At 47.7% G+C, this 24,000-nt stretch overlaps 1 protein-coding gene across 1 annotated transcript in view; it reads right to left on the reverse strand.

The window, feature by feature from the left end:
- LOC144603143 (zinc-binding protein A33-like) overlaps window positions 1-23,478 on the reverse strand; it is a 38,217-nt gene extending 14,739 nt beyond the window's left edge. Inside the window, exons 1-5 of the mRNA XM_078416303.1 lie at window positions 23,068-23,478; window positions 22,884-22,979; window positions 10,934-11,167; window positions 10,585-10,607; window positions 10,377-10,495 (exon numbers count right to left, since the gene is read on the reverse strand). Of these exons, the coding sequence (XP_078272429.1) occupies window positions 10,377-10,495; window positions 10,585-10,607; window positions 10,934-11,167; window positions 22,884-22,979; window positions 23,068-23,478 (883 nt within the window). The remainder of the gene's footprint in view (window positions 1-10,376; window positions 10,496-10,584; window positions 10,608-10,933; window positions 11,168-22,883; window positions 22,980-23,067) is intronic.
- Window positions 23,479-24,000: the final 522 nt, after the last annotated feature.

Below are 24,000 nucleotides of genomic sequence, written 5' to 3' on the forward strand. Positions count from 1 at the left end.
ATTAATAAACTAAATTAAAATATACATTCCTGCTGTAATGTAATAGTTGCATTCCTAGCAAACTTGTGTTAATAGAAAAATCACACGATTAAAAACTGGAAGGGGCGATTTGGGACCACAGTTTGGGGCTGGCACGAACAGTTACAATGCCCCTGCAGAATTTGCAGAATAAAAGTCTCGCTTTTTCGCACAGTCCTTCTTGTAGAATGTTGTGTGTCATTCATGTATACATGTCGTTAAACCGGAAAGATTGCAGAGAAGTTTCACAAAGATGTTGCGAGGACTTGAGGGCCTGAGCAAAAGGTTGAGGTTGAACAGGCTCGGACTTTATTCCTTGGAGCGCAGGAGGTTGAGGGGTCACCTTATGATGATGTATACGATCCTGAAGTGAATAGCTAGGGTAGAGGCACAGAGTCTTTTACTCAGTCGGGGAATCAAGAACCAGAGGACATAGGTTTAAGGTGAGAGTGGGGAAAGATTTAACAAGAACATGAGGGGTCACTTTTTTAATACAAAGGGTGGTAGGTACGTGGAACGAGCTGTCTTCCTATTGAGGGAGTGTAGCGCAGGTTCACAAGGTTAATTCCTGGGATGGCGGGACTGTCATATGATGAAAGAATGGAGCTGCAGGGCTTGTATTCACTGGGATTTAGAAGGATGAGCGGGGATCTTATAGAAACACATAAAATTATGAAGGGATTGGACACGCTAGATGCAGGAAACATGTTCCCGGTGTTGGGGGAGTCTAGAACCAGGGGTCACACACAGTTTAAGAATAAGGGGTCGGCCATTTAGAACTGAGATGAGGAAAAACCTTTTCACCCAGAGAGTTGTGAATCTGTGGATTCACCGGATATATCCAAGAGAGAGTTAGATAGAGCTCTAGGGGCTCGTGGAACCAAGGGATATGGGGAGAAGGCAGGAACATGGGCACTGATTGTGGATGATCAGCCATGACCACATTGAATGGCGGTCCTGGCTCGAAGGGCCGAATGGCCTCCTCCTGCACCTACTGTCTATTTATCAATGTATCCCATCTTGTCCCCCTCCCCTCAACCTCTCCTCTTCTGCCTGCCCTCCTTTCCCACCCCTCCTCCCTCCTCCCTTCCCGCCCCTCACCCCCCCTCCTCATTTTCCCCGTCACTTCTCCTCCCCAAACACCTCCCTCCCCCCCCCCATAACCCGCCCTTCCCCTTTTTCCTCCCTCTTCCCTCTCCAGGTTGGGACCAGGCCGCGTCTCCATGGAGACGGGCCCCGCCGTTGCCTCCCTCTCCCCCCTCCTCCGGTCGCCATGGTTACTCACCCATTCTCCCCCCTTCCTGCTCCAGCGCTGGCCCGTTCGCGCGCCCAACCACACGTCACTGGCCGGCGCCGCTATTCCGCCCCGTCGCCCCCGACACGTGACACAAGATCGTTTTTCACCCGCACCGACACGTGACACCAGACCCCATTCCCCGACACGTGACACCAGATCCCATCCCCGCCACGTGACACCAGATCGCTATTCACCCGCCCCGACACGTGACACCAGAACCCATTCCCCGCCCCCGGCACGTGACACGAGACTTCATTCTCCCGCCCCGATAAGTGACACCGGACCCCATTCACCCGACACGTGACACCAGACCCCATTCCCCGCCCCCGACACGTGACACCAGATCTCCATTCGTCCGCCCCGACACGTGACACCAGATCTCCATTATCCCGCCCCCGACATGTGACGCCAGATCCCATTCAACCCATTGAACGGCACGTGACAGCAGAGTGACATAACTCAGGGCGCTCCCATTGTCTCGCCCTCCGCACGTGACAAGGGCCCCCGCTCCCCCAGCCTCATCCCGGCTTCAAAGATTGGCAACTCTTTGAAGCTTTGGTCATGGGGATGAACATAAGTTGCAGAAGTGAAGTTCCAGGAAGTTATCCACAGTGCCATTCAACAAAACAGTTGTGTTTATCTCTAAATCATTCTGTTCAGTGAAAAGGGATAGAAAAACAGCCGTGTTTAAACGTGCTAATTCATTAAAAAATCTCCTGGGAGCCCTTGACTTGGTCACCCAACCTACGCCTGGACTGACAGTGGGAGCTTCACATGTTTCAGTGTCCCATCTGCAAAGACCACAGCACTCACTTTGTCCAACTCACTGGTGAGGCTGCACTCGAGAATATTATGTTCAAAAGGACACAAAGTGCTGGAGTAACTCAGCGGGTCACAAGTTATAGGAGCAGAATTAGGACATTCCACCCATTGTCTACTCCGCCATTCAATCATGGCTGATCTATCTCTCCCTCCTAACCCCATTCTCCTGCCTTCTCCCCATAACCTCCGATACCCGATATAATCAAGAATCCAACTATTTCTGCCATAAAAACATCCACTGATGGCCTCCATAGCCATTTGTGGCAAAGAATTCCACAGACTCACTGCCCTCTGGCAAAATGAAAATCCTGCTCATCTCCTTCCTAAAAGAACATTCTTCAATTCTGAGGCTATGACCTTCTTCTAAGAGAAAAAGATTAGTTAAAACAAACGTAGGTTCCTTGCAGTCAGAAACAGGTGAATTGATCATGGGGAACAAGGACATGGCAGACCAATTGAATAACTACTTTGGTTCTGTCTTCACTAAGGAAGACATAAATAATCTGCCGGAAATAGCAGGGGACCGGGGGTCAAATGAGATGGAGGAACTGAGTGAAATCCAGGTTAGTCGGGAAGTGGTGTTAGGTAAATTGAATGGATTAAAGGCCGATAAATCCCCAGGGCCAGATAGGCTGCATCCCAGAGTGCTTAAGGAGGTAGCCCCAGAAATAGTGGATGCATTAGTGATAATTTTTCAAAACTCTTTGGATTCTGGAGTAGTTCCTGAGGATTGGAGGGTAGCTAATGTAACCCCACTTTTCAAAAAGGGAGGGAGAGAGAAAACGGGGAATTACAGACCAGTTAGTCTAACATCGGTAGTGGGAAAAATGCTAGAATCAGTTATTAAAGATGGGATAGCAGCACATTTGGAAAGTGGTGAAATCATTGGACAAAGTCAGCATGGATTTATGAAAGGTAAATCATGTCTGACGAATCTTATAGAATTTTTCGAGGATGTAGAGTGGATAAGGGAGAACCAGTGGATGTGTTATATCTGGACTTCCAGAAGGCTTTCGACAAGGTCCCACATAAGAGATTAGTATGCAAACTTAAAGCACACGGTATTGTGGGTTCAGTATTGATGTGGATAGAGAACTGGCTGGCAGACAGGAAGCATAGAGTAGGAATAAACGGGTCCTTTTCAGAATGGCAGGCAGTGACTAGTGGGGTACCGCAAGGCTTAGTGCTGGGACCCCAGCTATTTACAATATATATTAATGATTTGGACGAGGGAATTGAATGCAACATCTCCAAGTTTGCGGATGACACGAAGCTGGGGGGTAGTGTTAGCTGTGAGGAGGATGCTAGGAGGCTGCAACGTGACTTGGATAGGTTAGGTGCGTGGGCAAAGGTATGGCAGATGCAGTATAATGTGGATAAATGTGAGGTTATCCACTTTGGTGGCAAGAACAGGAAAGCAGACGATTATCTGAATGGTGGCCGATTAGGAAAAGGGGAGATGCAACGAGACCTGGGTGTCGTGGTACACCAGTCATTGAAAGTAGGCATGCAGGTGCAGCAGGCAGTGAAGAAAGCGAATGGTATGTTGGCATTCATAGCCAGGGGATTTGAGTATAGGAGCAGGGAGGTTCTGGTGCAGTTGTACAGGGCATTGGTGAGACCACACCTGGAGTATTGCGTACAGTTTTGGTCTCCTAATCTGAGGAAAGACATTCTTGCCATAGAGGGAGTACAGAGAAGGTTCACCAGATTGATTCCTGGGATGGCAGGACTTTCATATGAAGAAAGACTGGATAGACTCGGCTTGTACTCGCTGGAATTTAGAAGATTGAGGGGGGATCTTATAGAAACGTACAAAATTCTTAAGGGGTTGGACAGGCTAGATGCAGGAAGATTGTTCCCGATGTTGGGGAAGTCCAGAACAAGGGGTCACAGTTTAAGGATAAGGGGGAAGTCTTTTACGACCGAGATGAGAAAGTTTTTTTTCACACAGAGAGTGGTGAATCTGTGGAATTCTCTGCCACAGAAGGTAGTTGAGGCCAGTTCATTGGCTATATTTAAGAGGGAGTTAGATGTGGCCCTTGTGGCTAAAGGGATCAGGGGGTATGGAGAGAAGGCAGGTAAGGGATACTGAGTTGGATGATCAGCCATGATCATATTGAATCGCGGTGCAGGCTCGAAGGGCCGAATGGCCTACTCCTGCACCTATTTTCTATGTTTCTAGACCTAGACTCTCCCACTGGTGGAAACATCATCTCCACTATATCCAAGCCTTTCATTATTTAGTACATTTTGATGAGGTCCCCCTGCATTCTTCTAAACTCCAGCGAGCACAGGCCCAGTGCAGTCAAACACTCATCAGGCAACATCTCTGGAGAACATGGATAGGCGACGTTTCGGACTCAATCCGAAATGTCACCTATTGAGGTTCTCTGGTGATGTTGCCTATTCAATTATTCAAATATTCATTACACCAAGTCAAGCCTGATGCACCAATTAAGTCATACAGTGTGGAAACGGGCCCAACAGCCCAACTCAACCAACATGCCCTGTCTACACTAGTCCTACCTGCCCCAAATTTGGCCCACGACACTCTAAACCTTTCCTATCCATGTTCCTGTCCAAGTGTCTTTTAAACATTAGATATACAGAGTCAGGGTTCAATCCTGACTACGGGTGCTGTCTGCACAGAGTTTATACGTTCTCCGTGTGATCGCATGGGTTTCCTCCAGGTGATCTGGTTTCCATCCACATTTCAAAAGCGTGCAGGTTGGTAGGTTAATTGGCTCCGTTAAGAATTTTAAAACGTTCCCATTGTGTATGATAGTGTTGATGGTAATGGTCATAATGTTGATGGTCGGCACGGACTCGGTGGGCTGAAGGGCCTGTTTCCGATCTGCACCTCTGAAATGAACGAAACTATACGAAACTAAGTCCATCCAATGGAGTGGATGTCACTGGAGTTTAACAATTCATCTGAACGTCAGCATCTCATTCCCCTAGCACCCCACAGGGATGGTCACCCTTGGTAAACGTAAATTTCCTGAGCAGTCTGTGACCCATAGCACTGTGGACATAGTGCTATATTTAAAGCCCACAGCGCTGTGCCCATAGTATACCGCCCAAGCTGCTGAATGCGGACATTTTCTGTTTTTTGTTGGCAGTATATGCTCAGTCTCACATTCCAATCAACTGGATAAAGTTTTTAAAAAACACAGATCCTGAAAATCCGAATGGAAACACCATTCGTCGTCCTCGTAACATGGACCCACTACAGTTCGCATACCGTCCGATCAGGTCCACGGATGATGCGGTCTCCCAGGTTCTGCACACCGCTCTCTCTCATCTGGACAGCCAGGGGGGCTATGTGATGATGCTGTTCATTGATTTTAGTTCAGCTTTTAACACAATGGTCCCCAGCAGACTGGCTGAGAAGCTGCTGGAACTGGGGCTTAGCACCCCTCTGTGTGCCTGGGTCCTGGACTTTCTCACTGCCAGGCCCCAAGTGGTCAGGATGGGGGAACACACATCTAGCTCCCTCACTCTGAACATAGGATCCCCCCAGGGTTGCGTCCTTAGCCCCCTACTGTACTCCCTGTACACACATGATTGTGGGGCCAGGTTCAGCTCAAACTCCATCATCAAGTTTGCTGATGACACTGTGGTGGTGGGCCGCATCTCCGACAACGATGAGAAGGCCTACCGGGAGGAGGTGGCTGATCTGGCACTCTGGTGTCAGGACAATAGCCTCCTCTTGAATGTCACTGAAACTAAGGAGCTGATTGTGGACTTTAGAAGGGCTAAACATCCAAGGACGTACACGCCACTGGAGATAAATGGGTCTACTGTGGATAGGGTGAGCAGTTTTAAATACTTGGGAGTCCACATTACAGAGGATCTGACATGGGCAACGCACATTGCCGCACTGGTGGGTAAGGCAAAGCAGCGCCTTGACCACCTTAGACAGCTGAGGAAATTCAGAGTGTCTTTGGGGATCCTTCATTGCTTCTACTCTGGGGCTGTAGAGAGCATCCTGTCCGGCAACATTACAGTCTGGTTTGGGAACAGCTCTGCCCAGGACAGGATGGCCCTGCAGAGAGTAGTGCGTTCGGCAGAACGCACCATGGGAACTACACTCGTCCCCCTGCAGGACCCATACATCAGGAGGTGCAGATCCAGAGCAAGCAAGATCATGAGGGACCCCTGCCACCCCAGTAATGGACTATTCCAGATGCTACGGTCAGGCAAACGCCTCTGCTGTCACGCTGTGAAAAAGGAGAGGATGAGACGGAGTTTCTTCCCACAGGCCATCGGGACTGTTAACTTCTATATCTCCAGGGACTACATTTTGTCTTCTCTGTGTTAACTTATTAACTTTATTTATATGCTGTAACTGTAATTCTTTTTGGTGCACAATCCGCACGCATTGCCACTTTCATTTCACTCCACATCGTGTGTGTGTATGTGACAAATAAACTTGACTTGACTTGACTTGTATTAGACCTGAAATGTAAAGTCTGTTTCACTTGCAGATGCTGCCTGACCTGCTGAGTATTTGGGGCAATTCATGGTTTTATTCCACATTTTAAGCCATGCATGTGGTTTGGACCACAGGTGTGGTGACAGGTGACAAAAGTCACTTATTAAATCAGATTCCCGCTGTTTCTGCAAATTCTCAAAGATATAGCTGATCTGTGGTCGCACCGCGTCGCGTTGCTGCCATCTAGTGGCGGGACCAAGAAGTGACGCGGTTAACGCGTTGAAATGAACGGATCGACAGCTCTGATTCCACTTGCTGTTTATTTCTCTCTTCCCACATTTTCATTCCCCCTGGTTTTATTTCCGCGCTCACTGGGGTTTTTACGACGCGGAATTTGGGGATTAAATGGGAGCCGTTCAGCGCCGACCTGTTGTCCACCGGGTTTCTGCCCCACAGCCCCTGAGCCCCGCTCCTGACGCCGGTCCCGGGACCCGACCCTTTTACACACCCGGAGCGGAACCGGAGCAGATCCTCAGCCAGTTGTTTCCAAACCACGGCGGCTCGAAGAAAGGATAAAGTTTCTCGGTGAATTTATTCCCAGTGAAGGTGTGGAGATGGGACTTGGTGTCCGCGTCGTAAAATGAAACTGTCCCGGACTCGTAACTGAGATAAACTCCCACCCTCCCGGGGATGGGACGGGCGGGGAGACGGGATGGAGGGGAGGTGAGTGCATCAAACCCGTCATCCCACCGCCCGATGCTCCAGACTCCAGTCTCCGGGGTCAGTGTGACCGGTCCCTTCCTCTCCACAGACTCTGCGGCGACTCCCAGACTCCAGCCCCGACTCCCCGCCACCTCCACCTCCCAGTAATGTCTCCCCGATGTGAATCCCTCCGATCCCAGCACACACACACTGCCTGTAAACCTCTTCCCGGTGTCAGGGAGACTCCTCCGGGTCCCGGTCAGTCTCACCCTCTTCCGATCCTCAGACACCTCGAGCTCCGGACCCGCTGTTTCCACATCCAGGGTGACGGAGACTGGGGGGAGAAGCAGAGAATCAGAGAGTCCCCGGGGGTCGGGGGGAGACTCGGGCAGCGCGGCCCCGGGACCGGGGGAGAGGCCGCTCGGCCTCAGGCACAGGCGGGTGGACAACTGAAACCTTGCCCGGGGTTTCACCCCGACCACAGCGGGTGGACAACAGACATCTCTCCCGGAGTTTTTATCCGGGGATGGAGAGGGGAATTTCGTGAGGTGGGGGAGGGAGGACGGGGAGAACGAGTGTGGAGAGTGAGGAGGATTGCGAGATTGCGGTGGGGATGGAGGAATGAAGCGGGTTATTCAGATATGGAGGCAGATCGGAGCAGGAGGATATTGAGGTGAGCGGTAATTTGAGGTTGTTAAAGAGGAGGTACAGGTGTGGGGTGAAGTCGTCATGATCATAATGAATGGGGGCAGACACGAGGGGCCAGATGACCTGCCCCTGTTTCTTTGAGTGGAGGGTGCGAGAGAGGGAGCAGTGGCTTGGACCATGGAAGGAGGCAGAGGTTGAATGATTGGGTGTTGGACAGAATGTGTGGAGACTTGTGGTTGTGGGGTCGTTGAAAGAGAGCGGATTCATGGGTGGATTTAATGGGTGTGTACAACTAACACACTGATCTCATTGTGAACCAATATATGAACTTCACTGAGGGACTTGACAATGTTCCGCATGTAAGGCTGGTCCAGAAAGCGAAGGCAGGTGGGATCCAAGGCCAGCTGGTGAAATGGATCCACAATTGGCTGGGTGGTTGGAGGTGGAAGGTAGTGGTAGAAGGATGATCTTTCTGCTTGGAGGTCTGTGGCTGGTGGGGTGCAGCAGAGATCGGTGCTGCAACCTTTGCTGTTTATGTTATATGACCATGGCTTGGATGTGAATGTGGGAGGTGTGATTAGTAAGTTTGTGGAGGATGCAAAAATTGTGGATAGTGGGGAATGTTGTCAAAGTCTGCAGCAGGATGCAGAGTAATTATCTAAACCTTATTTGCATGCAGAGAAATCAAATCACGAGAGTGCAGGTTTATATTGAGAGCAAGGAATTTTAAAGTATATCTGAGATTTCGGTTTTACTAGATCAAGTGGACCCGTTGGGCCCAAACCTCTCCTGCGCTGCTGCAGCACCCACTCCTCCCCCCTCTCCCCTCTGCCCCCACTCCATCCCCCTCAACCCCCCTTATCCTCCCTCCTCCCCCCTCCCTCCCTCCCTCCTAAGTCCCTAGGAAACAGATTTAAACTTTAATATGTGAATACACCTGAACTCTCGAGTACACAGGCCTAGTCTGCTCAATCTCACCCCACACAGCAAACTCATTCTACCAGGCACAAGTATTGTTAATCTTTGCTGCATTTCCTCTGTGTCAAGTCTGTCAATTTATCGGTACGCAGGAGCATAGGAACACCAGAAAACAGGAGCAGGATTAGGATCCGCTCCTCAGGCTTGCCTCTCCATTCAATGTGATCATGGCTGATCTAAGCTGGCACCAATTCCTCTTCTGTGTGAGTTCCCCATAATCTTAAATTTTCGATCTATCAAACATTTATTTGTAGCCAAGTTGCACATATCCAACAACTCAGCTTTTTACCACCACCCTGAGCACAACATGCCAGATATTCACTGCCCTCTGAGAGATGCAACTTCTACACACCACATGGGAGGCTGCTCTGGAAGGTTGGATCTCATGGAATCCGGGGTGAACTAGCCGATGGAATACAACATTACCTGAAGGTCACAGACAGAGGATGTTGGTAGAGGGTTGTTTTTCTGACTGGAGACAGAGTCCACTGTTGTTCCTTATTTATATACACGATTGGGTGTGTATGTAGGTTGCACAGTTAGTCAGTTTGCAGATGGAACTAAAATTGGTGACATTGTGGAGAGTGAAGAAGGTTACCTGAGAGTAAATGGGATCCCTGTGAACTGGGCCAATGGGCTCAGGAACGGCAGGTGGGATTTATTCATGTGAAGGTGAGGCGATGCACTTTGCTGAGACAAACCAGGGCAGGACACACACAGTAAATGGGGAGCTTTATAGAATGGAGAGATGTCGGGGTGCAGGTACACAGTGCCATGGAAGATGCAACGGTGACAGGCAGGGAGGTGAAGAATGTGTTTGTTGCTCATTCTTTCAAAAGTCAGGATATTAAAGACGGCGTTGAGACAATGAGGTTGTTGGCAAACTGGAGAGGGTGCAAAAAGATTTACGAGGACTCTATCGGGTCTGGAAGGTTTGTTTATCAGGAGAGTTTGCGCTGGTGGGGACATTTGTCTTTGGAGCCTATCAGGCTGACTTTATAGGCGTGGATAAGATCTATATAAGGTGCACAGATAAGGTGAATACCCACAGTATTTTTCCAATCTAATACTAGAGGACATCGGTTTCAGGTGAGAGGGGAAACACTAACTTGAAGAAACCTGAAGAGCAGCTTTTTCCAGCAGTAGGTCATTCCTATATGGAGTGAGCTGCCAGAGGAAGTGTTCAAGACAGGTACAATTACGATATTTAAGGGACACTTGGGCAGGTAGGTGGATTGGAATGACTTGGAAGGATATGGGCCAGACGCAGGCAAGTTGATTGGGCAACTTGGTCGGCATGGGCGTGTGCAGTGAAAGGGCCTGTTTCTGTGCTGCATTGCTCTCTGACTGTGATGCTTCCCAGCTTAGATGAATCTGATTTCCCTTCAATCCATTCATTACACCAACCTTTGCATCCAAGTATGACGTAAAGATATCAAACAACAACAATGGAAAGGGATTAAGATTTACCTTGCTTGATGACGTCAGTTGTTTCTCTAAATACGGTGTTGAGAAAAAAAGGGTTATCGAATCTTTCCATCGGCAAGGCACCATCTGCAACCGACAGTGATTTGGCTTCATCATGAACCCTGCGAATATTTAATGACAGGTTATAAATTGAGCATCAGCATGTTTTTGAGCTGTTCTACAAGAACATTCAGTCCAGACCATGTCTTACCTCATCTTGCGGCCAGCTTCCTCCTGCAAGAAATAAAACACAAATCGCAATTAACTGAGATGGACTTTTCTCGTCAGGACAGTGGGAATTTCACATAGATTGCTACAAGCCTCTGATAATTCCCCTTTCCCAACTCTCATTGGTAAGATCACAGCAGCTCTTTCCCAAGGAGTTTGCAGGCAGCGCTGAGCTCCCATACGTTAAGAGGGAAGCCCTTTAGTTTTGGAACAACAGCAGCACATTGCTGGGACAGAGGGAACATTGGCCCAGCTCTGAATCACTGGTAAATGTGGCGTTTATTTCACAAATGTCACCCACCGTGCACTTTCACCTCGCCAAAACCCCTCACCTTCAAAAATGACACGTTGTCTTTTAGATCCAGCTGTTCCTGTAAGCTTTTGACTTCATTCTCAATGGAATTTAAATTCTCTTGAATCACTTGGAGATGTTTCTCCATTGTATTCAGAATCTTCTTCTCTTCCTCCTGGATATCTGTCAGTACACGCTGCTCTTTCTCAGTGAGAATCTGGTGCAGTTCAACAAACTGGGATGTGATCTGTGACTGAAGGTTGTGTGACTGTTCCTGTGAAATGAAAGGTGAAGATCAATATGTCACTGTATTGTGTTTCCTCACGGTATGGAAAATATTATTGGGCCAATCAATATCTGGTCATAGGGCGCAGGAATAGACCATTCTGCCCACTATATCCATACTGGCCACTGTACAGATCCTCACCAATCCCATTTACTTCCATTGAATAGATAGCTGATTATCACGAGAATTCAATAGCTTGTACAAATGCTTCGGAAATGTCATTATCCCATCAATTCCATTCCCCTCATCCAATTCCCTGCCGCCCATTCCCTTTCACATCCCCTTTAATTCCCATTGATTTGCCCACCACCTGCTTTCACAGGGATGATTTACAATCGCCGATTGACTCTCCACCCGGCGTGTCGTTTGGACGTGGAAGGAATTATGTGAGATAATACGATATTATTTTATACATGATATTATTTTATACATTAGAAATTGTTACGGTATTATTTTATACATTGTTGTTTAAGGTTTGTAACTACTTAGGCATTAGGCCACTCTCTGTAACTAATTAAGGCGCTCTAGACATTCCTTGCCCTTGACACGTGTCTGTAACATAACACTCCTTTGCTTTAGCCTTTACCTTTGCTTTAGCCTAGATGATAAGGGTGGCAGAATGTGAAGAGATGCAGACATTTATCAATGAGTCGGATTTAATGGTGGCAAAAGAAGAGATAAGGAAAGACATAAGCCTTGGGGTGATGGATGGACTTAAGGGATGGACTAGCAGGAAATAAGGGAGGCGAAATATGAAGGGATGTGAGCATTGAGAGAAGGATATATTACGAAATGGGATTTAATGGTGGCGGGACAGACGGGTGACTACAAAGAAATGAAGGACTGAAGAAAGGAGTGTGGGTATGAGGTAATGTAAAGAAGATAAGGTTTAGAATAATCCTATAAAAATAGGCTGCCCGGTGTACTAGGTGGTTGACATCCTGATTGTTCCAGCCGTTGTTTGGAAATAAAGGCTTTTAACTTCTTGAAGAATTCTCCGTGTCATCTGCTTCATTTTTGAACACCGGTAACCACGACAAAATTGGCGTAGTCGGCAGGATCGGATAGAGGCCCGTTCGATAAAGGACGACCAGCCAAGGGCGCTTCCTAGCCCCACGGGGGCTCCCCGGAACAACAGGACAAGGGTGGCCAGCCGCTAAAAGGTAGGCGGTTTTCCGCTTCATTTGGATTTTTAACCTGTTGAAACGGGGGGCCGCTGGTGACACAGAAGCGTCTAGGAGGTTAAAAGGGCCTCTCCGATCCAAAGAATCTGGCTAAAATATTCTAAAAAGAGACCCGGAGGATTGCTCAAGAAGGCTGCGCAGTGGGGTACGTAGAAAATAGATAAGTTAAGAAAGTGGATTTGTGACGTCAAAAAGACCTCGTGGAGAGCTACTGTTCCCTAGACCTGGAGTACCTACTGCTCAAATGTAGGCCATTCTATCTGCCGCGGGAGTTTACGGTGGTCATCATCATGGCCGTATACATTCCCCCACAGGCTAATGCTAACCTAGCACTAGCACAGCTGCACTCGGCCATCAGCAAGCAGCAGGATGCCCACCCCAACGATGCCTTCATTGTTGCAGGGGACTTCAATCAGGTCGACCTACGAGCCACGCTCCACAAATTCCATCAGCATGTGCAGTACCCTACCAGGGGCTCAAACAAACTGGATAAGGTGTACACCAACGTAAAGGACGCCAACAGAGCTCTCCCCTGCCCACCCCTGGGACAATCCGATCACCTCTCACTGTTTCTACTGCCCGCATACAAACCCCTCATCCGCAAGACCAAACCCACAATAAAGACGGTCAAAATATGGCCCGAGGATGCCACCCTACAACTCCAGGACTGCTTTGATCGCACCGACTGGGACCTGTTTGCACAACAGGCCACCTACGGTTCAGAGGTAGACTTGGAGGAATACGAATCCACTCTGCTCTCCAACATCAACTGCTGTGTGGAGAATGTCACGGAGGACAAGGAGATAAAGATGTTCCCAAACCGGAAACCCTGGATGAACAAGGAGGTACAGAACCTGCTGAGGGCACGCAACAATGCCTTTAAATCTGGTGACACTTCAGCATACAGTGTTGCCAGATCAAACCTGAACAAAGGTATTAAAAGGGCCAAAGACACCCACAGGCAACGGGTGGAAGACCACTTCAACACCACGGACACCAGAAGCATGTGGCAGGGTGTCAGGGACATCACTGGCTACAAGAGCCGCCCTGCCTGCCCCCACAGCGATATGGCACTGACCAACGAGCTTAACACCTTCTTTGCCCGCTTTGAAACTGGCAAAACCACCTTGAGTGGAAGAATCCCAGCCGAGGCGGAGGGACTGGTCTTGCAACTGAGCACACAGGAGGTACAACGCGCTCTACAAAGGGTCAACCCACGCAAGGCTGCAGGACCGGATGGAGTTCAAGGAAGGGTACTGAAGGACTGTGCTGAACAGCTGGCTGAGGCATTCACCAGGATCTTTAACCTGTCATTATCTCTGGCTACGGTCCCCAAGTGCCTGAATTCGGCTATCATAGTTCCGATGCCGAAAAAAGCCAAGATCTCCAACCTGAACGACTACCGCCCGGTTGCCCTAACGCTGATAGTCATGAAGTGCTTTGAAAGGCTGGTCCTCTCACACATCAAATCCAGCATCCCTGACTCACTGGACCCACATCAATTTGCATACAGGGCAAATAGATCCACCGAGGACGCCATCTCTCTGGCTCTTCACACTGTCCTGACTCACCTAGAGAGACAGGGCACGTACGTGAGGATGCTATTCATTGACTATAGCTCTGCCTTCAACACGGTCATCCCCACCAAGCTCATCACCAAACTCCACCAGCTAGGCCTCAGCTCGTCATTATGTGACTGGATCCTGGACTTCCTGCTGGAACGACCGCGGGCAGTGAGAATGGGCCCGCACCTGTCCTCCACTATCACCCTGAGTACCGGCACACCACAGGGCTATGTTCTGAGCCCCATGCTCTACTCCCTCTTCACACATGACTGTGTTCCTGCATTCGACACCAACACCATTGTCAAGTTTGCAGACGACACAACGGTGATAGGGCTGATCACCAACGGGGATGAAACAAACTATAGAGCGGAGGTGCAGAACCTGGCGGACTGGTGCTCGGATAACAACCTGTCCCTAAACACCACCAAGACCAAAGAGCTGATCATCAACTTCCGTAGGTCACATAACGGGGAATATGCCCCGATCTCTATCAACGGGGACAGTGTGGAGAGAGTGTCCAGCTTCAAGTTTCTGGGCACTCACATTTCGGAGGACAGCTGCGCTGGTCAAGAAGGCACAGCAGAGACTGTTCTACCTAAGAACACTGAAAAAGTCTGGTCTACCCCAACAGCTGCTGACGACCTTCTACCGCTGCACCATAGAGAGCATCCTAACGCATGGCATCCCTGTGTGGTACCTCAGCTGCACGGAGGCAGAAAGGAAAGCTCTACAGCGGGTAGTCCATAGAGCTCAGAGGGCCATCGGAACACAGCTACCAGACTTGGAGGGCATCTACAACACACGATGCCTCAGAAAAGCCACCAGCATCCACAAAGACTCTTCACACCCCTGCAACAGTCTGTTCGAACTCCTTCCATCGGGCAGACGATACAAGGCCTTCTACGCCCGCACCTCCAGACTCAGGAACAGCTTCATCCCCAGGGCCATAGCTGCTATGAACCGGTCCTGCTGAGCCAGATGGTCACAACGCATAGATCAACTTGCACTTTACCCTGTCTAAAACTGTTACAATTGTTTCGTTGGGTTGCTGTTGTCTAAATTACTTAAATTATTGCATCGTATGGGAGGCGCATTCCCAATCTCGTTGTACCCCTGGGTACAATGACAATAAAGATATATTGTATTGTATTGTATTGTATTGTGGATACCGCCCTAAGAGGATAGGGGACTGAATAGACGGGGCGTCCTGTGGATACCGCTCTAGTTAACCGGGGGTCACTCTGGTCAGCTAGGGGTCTGTACGGGCAGGATAAAACGTCTTGTGGATACCACTCTAGTTAACCGGGGATTACTCTGGTTAGCTAGGGGTCTGTACGGGCAGGATCAGAGGATCTGTGGATACCGCCCTAAGTGAGGAGGGGTTTGTACGGGCAGATCAAGAATTGGAATAATTGGATAACATAACAAAATTAAAATTGCAAAATATTAAAGCAATATAGTAGAACTGTAGAAAATAGAAATAGCGTAGTAGGTAGCATAGTGACTATAGCGACGGAACGGAGTGAGAACAAGGACTGCATTTAAACTGACTGACCAAGTGCACTAAAATAAGACGAGTACAATGAATAAAATAACTGCAGTTGAAATACTAAGTAAGAAATTCCCCGTATCCAAAGAGGATATTAAAAAACATTCTGAAAAAATGGGAAAAAAGGACGGGAAAATTAGTCATGAAATGGCCCAAGGAAGGCACGTTTGATATAAACATGTGTGATGAAATGGAAGTGTTAATCAAGAACTATAAACCTAAGGATAAATCGGAAACCCGAGTAATGAAAAAGGAAAAAGAACTAGACGTGCTTAAATTGTTTAGAATAGAAGAAGAAAGGCTGAGGAAAGCATACCAGGAAAAGAATACCACCCCAAACACAGGTGAAAAACCTGAAAAACAGCATGAAAGTCAGGAGCTTCAGGAGAAAAAAATCAACTCTGTACCCCAGCCTAAGGGACCCTGGGTATCCCCCTCCCTATTCCGGCCTGGAAGGAATAAAGCAGTGCCCTTTGATGAAAGGGGTAGTGGAGATAGAGGGAGAAGTCGAAGTTTGGAGGAATGGGCAAGACATAAAGGAATATAGACAGAGAAGGGGGCAGCGAGAAAAGGAAAGGATAAGGCAAGAAGAATGGGAACTAGAAGGAGACATCAGAAGGCTGCAGGACCTCAGGGACAGAAAGATTTATGAGACCCGTCAGGCAGCAGATGAGGGGTGTGAGGGAGACAACAACGCAGAATCACAGGCAAGTAACCAGCAGGCATCAGAGAGAAGGCAAAACTGTGAGAATGAAGCAGAATTAGAAAGTGATGGGGAAAGAACAAGGGAGCGTAGAAGGGAAATAGAGGCATCCATGAAGCGCTTAGAGATAGAGATAAGGGAGTTGGAAAAAACTGTAGAGGGAGAAAGAAAGGAAAGCCAGGTGTACACCCAGGAAGGAATGAGGTGGGAAAGCATACAGGTAGTACCACAACAGGGGATGGCAAGCGGGAGACAGGAGCTGAGGGGTGGAATGATGCTGTTACTTTTGAAAAAGGCAGGACAAACCCAGTATATCCCTTGGGCGACCCGAGACCGAGAAGGGCTGAAAAATGCCCTGCCCAACATATATGACGGGGCAGGAAAATGGATAAGAGCCTTTGAGGAGGAAACTACAGGACGGTTATTGGCTATGGGAGATTTGAAGGCACTACTGGTGAAGGCAATGGGAACCACGAAATTAGCAGAGCTGTTTGAAATGGCTGGGATAAAAAACGCACATAACCCGATGATTGATGGCACGCCATTTGATCAAGTCAGGCAGAGGGTATGGCAGGCCCTCAGAGACTGTTACCCGCTCAAGGTGGACCTAAAGATATTGAAAAGAGACCCGCTGGGGGACACGGAGAACCCAGCGGCTTATCTGGAGGATCAACTGAAAAAGTGGAGACTCGAAACCGAACAAAACATAGACGGTAACGAGTTGATGACCGTTTTGTTTCGGACCGCTATAGTGGACGCCATGTCCCCTCAAGTTAAGTCCAGACTGGAGGAAGTGGTGGAATTGTCAACCATATCCCACTCCCAGTTCAGGGACCACCTGGTTCATGCAGACGACAAAAATCGTAAAGAGAGACAAAAAATGGAGAACCAACAAGAAGAGGTGCAGAGAAAGTTGATGCAAATGCAACTAGAAGAACTAAAAAAGAAAGAACGTGAAAAAGGAAAGAAAATGCTGGCAGTAACAGCAGACCTGGCTGAAACAGCAGAAGTGAACGATACACCAATGCACAGTGAGTCCTATGGTAGAGCCAGGCTGGGGCTGGATAATCCCATGCCAATAATAAATGTCTTTGGGGGAGCTTCTCCTCAAATGTCCTATCAGGGGCAAATCAGATCAGGGAATCAGCCCCGACAGGATTGGGGTCCTCAAGGGGGAGCACAAGGAAGGGGAAGAGGAAGGCCAGTAGGTAGACAGGTAGTTGATAGAATATGTTGGGGATGCAATCAGGTAGGGCACCTGAGAAGGAACTGCCCACACCGTCCGTGGCCCGGCCCGTACCAACAGGGACCCACAGGGGATGAGCAGGGTTTTAACCCAGGGCAAGCCGCAGCGTGCTCGGCCGGAGGCCCGACTGGACTCGTGAACCCCTATGCTAGATACTAGGGGTGCCCAGAGAACCCGGATGGGAAGAGACTTTACCCAATGATAACGCGACAGGCAGAAGAAGAACCCATGGTTCAGGTAATTTTGGGAGGGCGGCTAACACCTATGATGATAGACACTGGAGCTACATACACTTGTGTACAGCCGCAGTATGCCTCCCACCTTCCCATGTCAGGGAAATTTGTTAAAACTGTAGGGTTCTCGGGAAAAACACAGTTAACACGATGCACAACCCCTGTAAGTTTAAAAATGAGTAATAGAGAAATAGTATTGCCGGTATTGGTGTCCAAAGGAACCCCCATTAATTTGCTAGGTAGGGATGCCTTGTTGAAACTAGAATTAAAGTTAGAATGTACCAAAGATGGTCTGAACGTGGAGAAATTGAATACCCAGCTGTTTATGGGGGAAGCTAGGAAAGCTAATGTATTTTGGGTAGGAAATATAGAAGATCAAATTTGCAATACGTGGAACAGATGGAAAGAGGGAGTAATGACCCTATTACCTGAAGCAACCCCGCCCAAGACTGAGCTACATTGTACGGTACGTTTTGACGAGACCCAGGACATAGAGCAGGAGAGGTTGTGGCGCCTGGGAGCATGCGGCCAGCAGCACCTAAGGGCAGAAGCCATAACAATTGGAAAACAAGGGGCAGCCTTGCAAATTAAATGGAACACCTTTTTTGACAAGTGGTATAGGGTGCCAGGAGCTGCACCTCATGTGACATTACTAGTAAATAAGGGATATCTGTCCAGGGACTTGGGGCTCATGATGAAGCAAGTAAACACTATTGTTAACTGGAAAAAAATTACACTGAAGGTATGGAAATTTGAGGATGATAATTATGTCAAGATAGTGGTGAGCATAGATATGGTGGGAACGACAAAAGAGGTTTAAATTAGTCCCCAGCAACATCTCTTTTCATTACAGAAGGGAGAAGGTCAGACAAAGGAAAACATGTTAAACAGGCTTCTACAGGCCTGTGGTCACAACATGATACAGATGTTGGAAAAGTGAAATCCGCAAACCCGGTAGAAATAGAACTAAAGCAGGGGGCAATTTTGGCAAGGAAACCACAATACCCCTTAAAGCCCGAAGCAGAGGAAGGCATAGCAATAACTATACAGGGTTTGTTAGAGGCGGGAGTACTCGTCAAGACAAAAAGTCCCTGTAACACTCCGCTGTTGCCAGTTTTAAAAGCAGACAAGACAAGGTGGAGATTAGTACATGATCTACGAGCAGTCAATGAGGTAGTGAGGGATTGGCCAGCAGTGGTTCCAAACCCACACACACTGCTGACTAACATTCCACCGGAGGCAACGTACTTTTCAGTGATTGATCTCTGCTCAACATTCTTTAGCGTGCCGTTAGCGGAAAGATGCCAGTTTTTGTTTGCGTTTACTTACAGGGGCATTCAATATACTTATACTAGGATGCCACAGGGATTTAAACACTCGCCTCATGTTTTCAATCAGGTACTGAAGGCAGATTTGGAAGGTATATCCCTACATAGTACGTTAATACAATATGTGGATGATTTGTTGGTCTGCTCTGAAAGTGAGGAGCAATGTGAGCAAGACACCCTGACTCTTTTAGAAAGGCTGGCATATGGAGGCCATAAAGTGTCCAGGAAGAAGTTGCAGTTTTGTAAGCAACAGGTGGAATATTTAGGACGATTGATCTCCAAGGGAGTAAAGGCTATAGCACCAGATCAAATTGAGGCAATAATTAAAGCTCCCAAGCCTCAGAGAGTAAAGCAAACAATGACATTTTTGGGAATGTCTGGATATAGCTCAGACTGGATTGGAGAATATGCTGAAATTGTGATGCCATTGAGAAAAATACTGAAGGAAGCAGGACACACAAATTTGAGAAATGTTTTACAATAGAATGAGGAGGCGGAGACAGCTTTTAACACCATTAAGCGAGAGTTACAGTCAGCCCCAGCCCTGGCCCTGCCAAATTATGAGAGAATGTTTCACTTGTACGTTTCCAACAGGCAGGAGGGCTACGCTGCAGCAGTACTGACGCAGGAAACAGGCATAGGTAAAGCTAAGCAGCCTGTAGCATACTACAGTACAAAATTGGATGAGGTGGCGCAGGGTTACCCACCCTGCTATCAGGGACTGGCTGCGTTGCACTATGCGTACAACAAAGCCTCATCTATAACCACGGGCTATCCTGTAACTATATATACACACCATAAAGTAGTAGAGCTGTTGGAGAAGGGGAAGTTTGTATTAACACCGGCCAGAATAATAGCATTTCAAATGCTGTTGACATTCCCAGACATTACAATACAAAGATGCACCACAAGTAACATAGCTGATTATGTTCCGCTTGACTATGAGGGGGAGCCCCATGATTGCGTTGGGGAAACAATGGTTTTTCTAAATTAAGGATGGACTTACAATCAGAACCATTGAATGATGAGGACAAGAAAGTTTTGTTTGTGGATGGTTCATGCTATAAGGATTATGATGGCAATCATGCAGGATTTGCAGTAGTGCAGCAGGACCAATCAGGTTTTCAAACAATCAGATTAGAAGCTTGCCCACAACCTTGTTCAGCCCAGTTAGCAGAGATTAAGGCCTTAACGACAGCGTGTGAAATGATGGAGGGTGAGAAAGCTGACATTTACACAGATTCAGCATATGCACATGGGGTCTGTCACCTGTTTGGGGCAGTATGGAAGCAACGAGGCTTCAAGAAAAGCAATGGGGACCCCATGCAGCATGTTCAGCAAATTTCAGACCTAATAAGTAACTGACTAAACCTAAGGCACTAGCTATCGTTAAATGCCAGGCACATAAAAAGGGAAACGACATGATCACAAAGGGCAATCATGCCACAGACGAAGCAGCCAGAAAAGCGTCTGGATGCCAATCAGCCATTATTGCCCCGCAGGTAAATTTGGACCTGAAACCCACACAGGAGGATATAGTTGCGATGTAAGGTAGGGCTACTTTAGCTGAACAAACAATGTGGAGACAGAGGGGAGCTAAACAGAATGCAGAGGGCCTGTGGACTACGGACGAAGGTTTACTGGTAGCACCTACACCTCTGCTGACCATTCTCATCTCAGAAGCGCATGGGCTAGACCACTGTGCAAGAGGGGAAGTGTTAAAGACGATAAAGAGAGATGGGTTTTGGTCACCCTATCTACAGGCTTCAGTAAATTACATTTTGTCACAATGTGAGATATGTGCTCAAAACAATGTTTGAAAGGGAATAACAACACCTATAGGACATATACCTGTGCCCGAAGGACCATTTAGGCACCTGGTTATTGACTATGTGGACATGCTGAAAAAAGTAAGAGGGAAAAGGTATATGCTGGTAGTAATTGATAGATTTAGCAGATAGGTGCAGGAACTGTAGTCAAGTTTCTGACTAACGAGGTCATCCCACGATTCGGCATACCAACCGAAATCAGTTCCGACAATGGAGCGGCTTTTATTCAAAAAACAGTTAAGTTGGTACTGCAAGCCCTGAGAGCGAAACAAAGATTTGGGTGTGTATACCACCCTCAATCTCAGGGCATGGTAGAAAGAGTTAATGGAACATTGAAGGCTAAATTGAACAAGATTTGCGCAACTACAAAGTTAAACTGGATTGATGCCCTGCCATTGGCATTAATGAGCTGTTGCATGCAAACTAATCGAATAACTCATTTAACACCACATGAGATGCTCACTGGCAGACCCATGCCGATGCCCAAATGGAGAGGTCCTTACAAGGGACCAAGTTTGGAACAATTAGAGGTAGAACTTAAACAATACATGCAACAATTAACTATGATACATAAGTCTATTTACACACAGGTAAAGCAAAAGGAGCCAGAGGCGGACCAGGGAGAAGGACCTATTAAACCCGGAGATCAGGTCTATGTGCGAGCCTTTCGACGAAGGTGGAATGAGCCGAGAAGGGAAGGACCGTTCACAGTAACTAAAGCCTCACCGACTGCTGTTCAGGTAGAGGGCCGGTCCACGTGGTACCATCTCAATCATTGTACAAGGACTGTCCCACAGGCACAACCTGTGAATGACCTCGAGGTAAACGGGCAAGAGAACGAAAATACAGGAGAAGAGTGAAAGCTACTGCGAATCAGCTGCCGTTGCTCCAGGAGACGGGCAAATTTCACCTCCAAGAGAAACAGATCCCTCCGATAGAATACTATACTGTTGAGCAATTTACTCTGGAAGATTACTAAGAACGTAGTTGTAAGGGAAGCTGGGTCTTTTTTCCTACCCTAGACATATGGGGGTAGGTTTTTGGGCGAGTGACCCAGGATGTTAGCATGTTGGAAGGAGAACACTGACAAACTGCACATTCTTTATACAATCCTAAGTTGGGGGGCTAATGGTTGAGAGTGGATTTATGATTTGAGTTAACAACATGTGCGTTTTTTGGTTTTCTTTTTCTGTGAGACCGTGTAGGTCTCAAAGGGGGGAATATGGGAGATAATACGATATTATTTTATACATGATATTATTTTATACATTAGACATTGTTACAGTATTATTTTATACATTGTTGTTTAAGGTTTGTAACTACTTAGGCATTAGGCGCCACTCTGTAACTAATTAAGGCGCTCTAGACATTCCTTACCCTTGACACGTGTCTGTAACATAACACTCCTTTTCTTTAGCCTTTACCTTTGCTTTAGCCTAGACGATAAGGGTGGCAGAATGTGAAGAGATGCAGACATTCATCAATGAGTAGGATTTAATGGTGGCAAGAGAAGAGATAAGGAAAGACATAGGCCTTGGGGTGATGGATGGACGTGAGGGATGGACTAGCAGGAAATAAGGGAGGCGAAGTATGAAGGGATGTGAGCATTGAGATAAGGATATATTACTAAATGGGATTTAATGGTGGCGGGACAGACAGGTGGCTACAAAGAAATGAAGGACTGAAGAAAGGAGTGTGGGTATGAGGTAATGTAAAGAAGATAAGGTTTAGAATAATCCTATAAAAATAGGCTGCCCGGTGTACTAAGTGGGCAGTCAGATGTTTGACATCCTGATTGTTCCAGCTTTTGTTTGCAAATAAAGGCCTTTAACTACTTGAAGAATTCTCTGTGTCATCTGCTTCATTTTTGAACACCATGACAGAATCCGACGCGGTCACAGGGAGAAGGCGTGAACCACACGGGCAGCGCCTGAGGTCAGGATCGAACCCGCTCACCAGAACTAGGAGACAGCAGCACTACTTGTGTCACTGCGCTGCCCTGTTATTACACGCGTCACAGGGATCAAACCTGCACAAGATCAGGAAATCGAAACTTAAAAACCTCACCAGAACTCCAGAAATCTTTTCTTTCTGTTGCTGCTCCATTTGCTGGATCCCTGATTTCTTTTTTGTGAGAGATTTGATAGAAGATTTCACCTGATCCTGGAATTGTGTTTGGGAATCAGAAAATTAAATTATTGAACAATAAAGAAGGAATTAAAATGATGTGATTAAATCGGTTTGCTTTTACCTTGTAGTTTTCAACAGCTTCTTTAACCGGCATGAAGCGGTGCTCTCTGTGTTCCCGCGAATCTCGACAAATCACACAGATCAGCTTCTTGTCAGTTTCACAAAACAGCTTCAGTTCTTCCTGATGTTCCTCGCAGTGAAGTTTACTTTCCTTCTCTGTCCGATTCAGGCTCAGTGTTCGAGCTTTCTCAGCCAGTCTCGCCAAGGCCCGACTCACCCTGAGGCTGCGGTCTGTAAACACCTCTCTACATTCCGGGCAGGAGTTTCTCTCCTCCCTGTCCCAACTCTGTGTGATACAGGAGCGGCAGAAGTTGTGCCCACACTCCAGTGACACCGGATCGGTGAAGAAATCCAGGCAGATGGGACAAACTACCTCCTCGGACCAACTCTCGACCTGTTCTTTCGAAGCCATTTTTTAACTCTGCCATTTCCTGGTTCAAAACGCATGTCCACTGCGCACGCCGCCGTCTAGAGGAATTAATGTAAATCTGACGCAAATGTTCAACGTGAAGATGCAGAAACAAGGAACTGCAGATGCAGGTTTACAAAAAAAAGTACAAAGTGCTGGAGCAAGTCTGTGGGTCAAGCAGCACATCTGGAGAACATGGACAGCTGATGTTTCGGGTCGGGACCCTTCTTCAGACTGATTGTAGGGGGTGGGAGATAGAATAACGACGGGAGGAAGGGGGCAGGACAAAGCCTGGCTGGCAATAGGTTGACACAGTTGAGGGGGGAGAGGGAGGACACAGGTTTGTGGTGAGAGGTGCAAGATCTAATCGGGAACCTGAGGAACAACATTTTCACACAGAAGGTCGTGGGTGTCTGGAACAAGCTGCCAGAGGGGGTAAGTGAGGCTGGACAACATCGTGGAGTGGTTGAAGCCCCGTTTCCTGAATAAAGAGGATACCTCCGAATCATCCCTCCTCCTCTTGCT

Source organism: Rhinoraja longicauda, chromosome 19 (genome assembly GCF_053455715.1).
Source record: "Rhinoraja longicauda isolate Sanriku21f chromosome 19, sRhiLon1.1, whole genome shotgun sequence".
In the NCBI taxonomy this organism is placed as follows: Eukaryota; Metazoa; Chordata; class Chondrichthyes; order Rajiformes; family Arhynchobatidae; genus Rhinoraja; species Rhinoraja longicauda.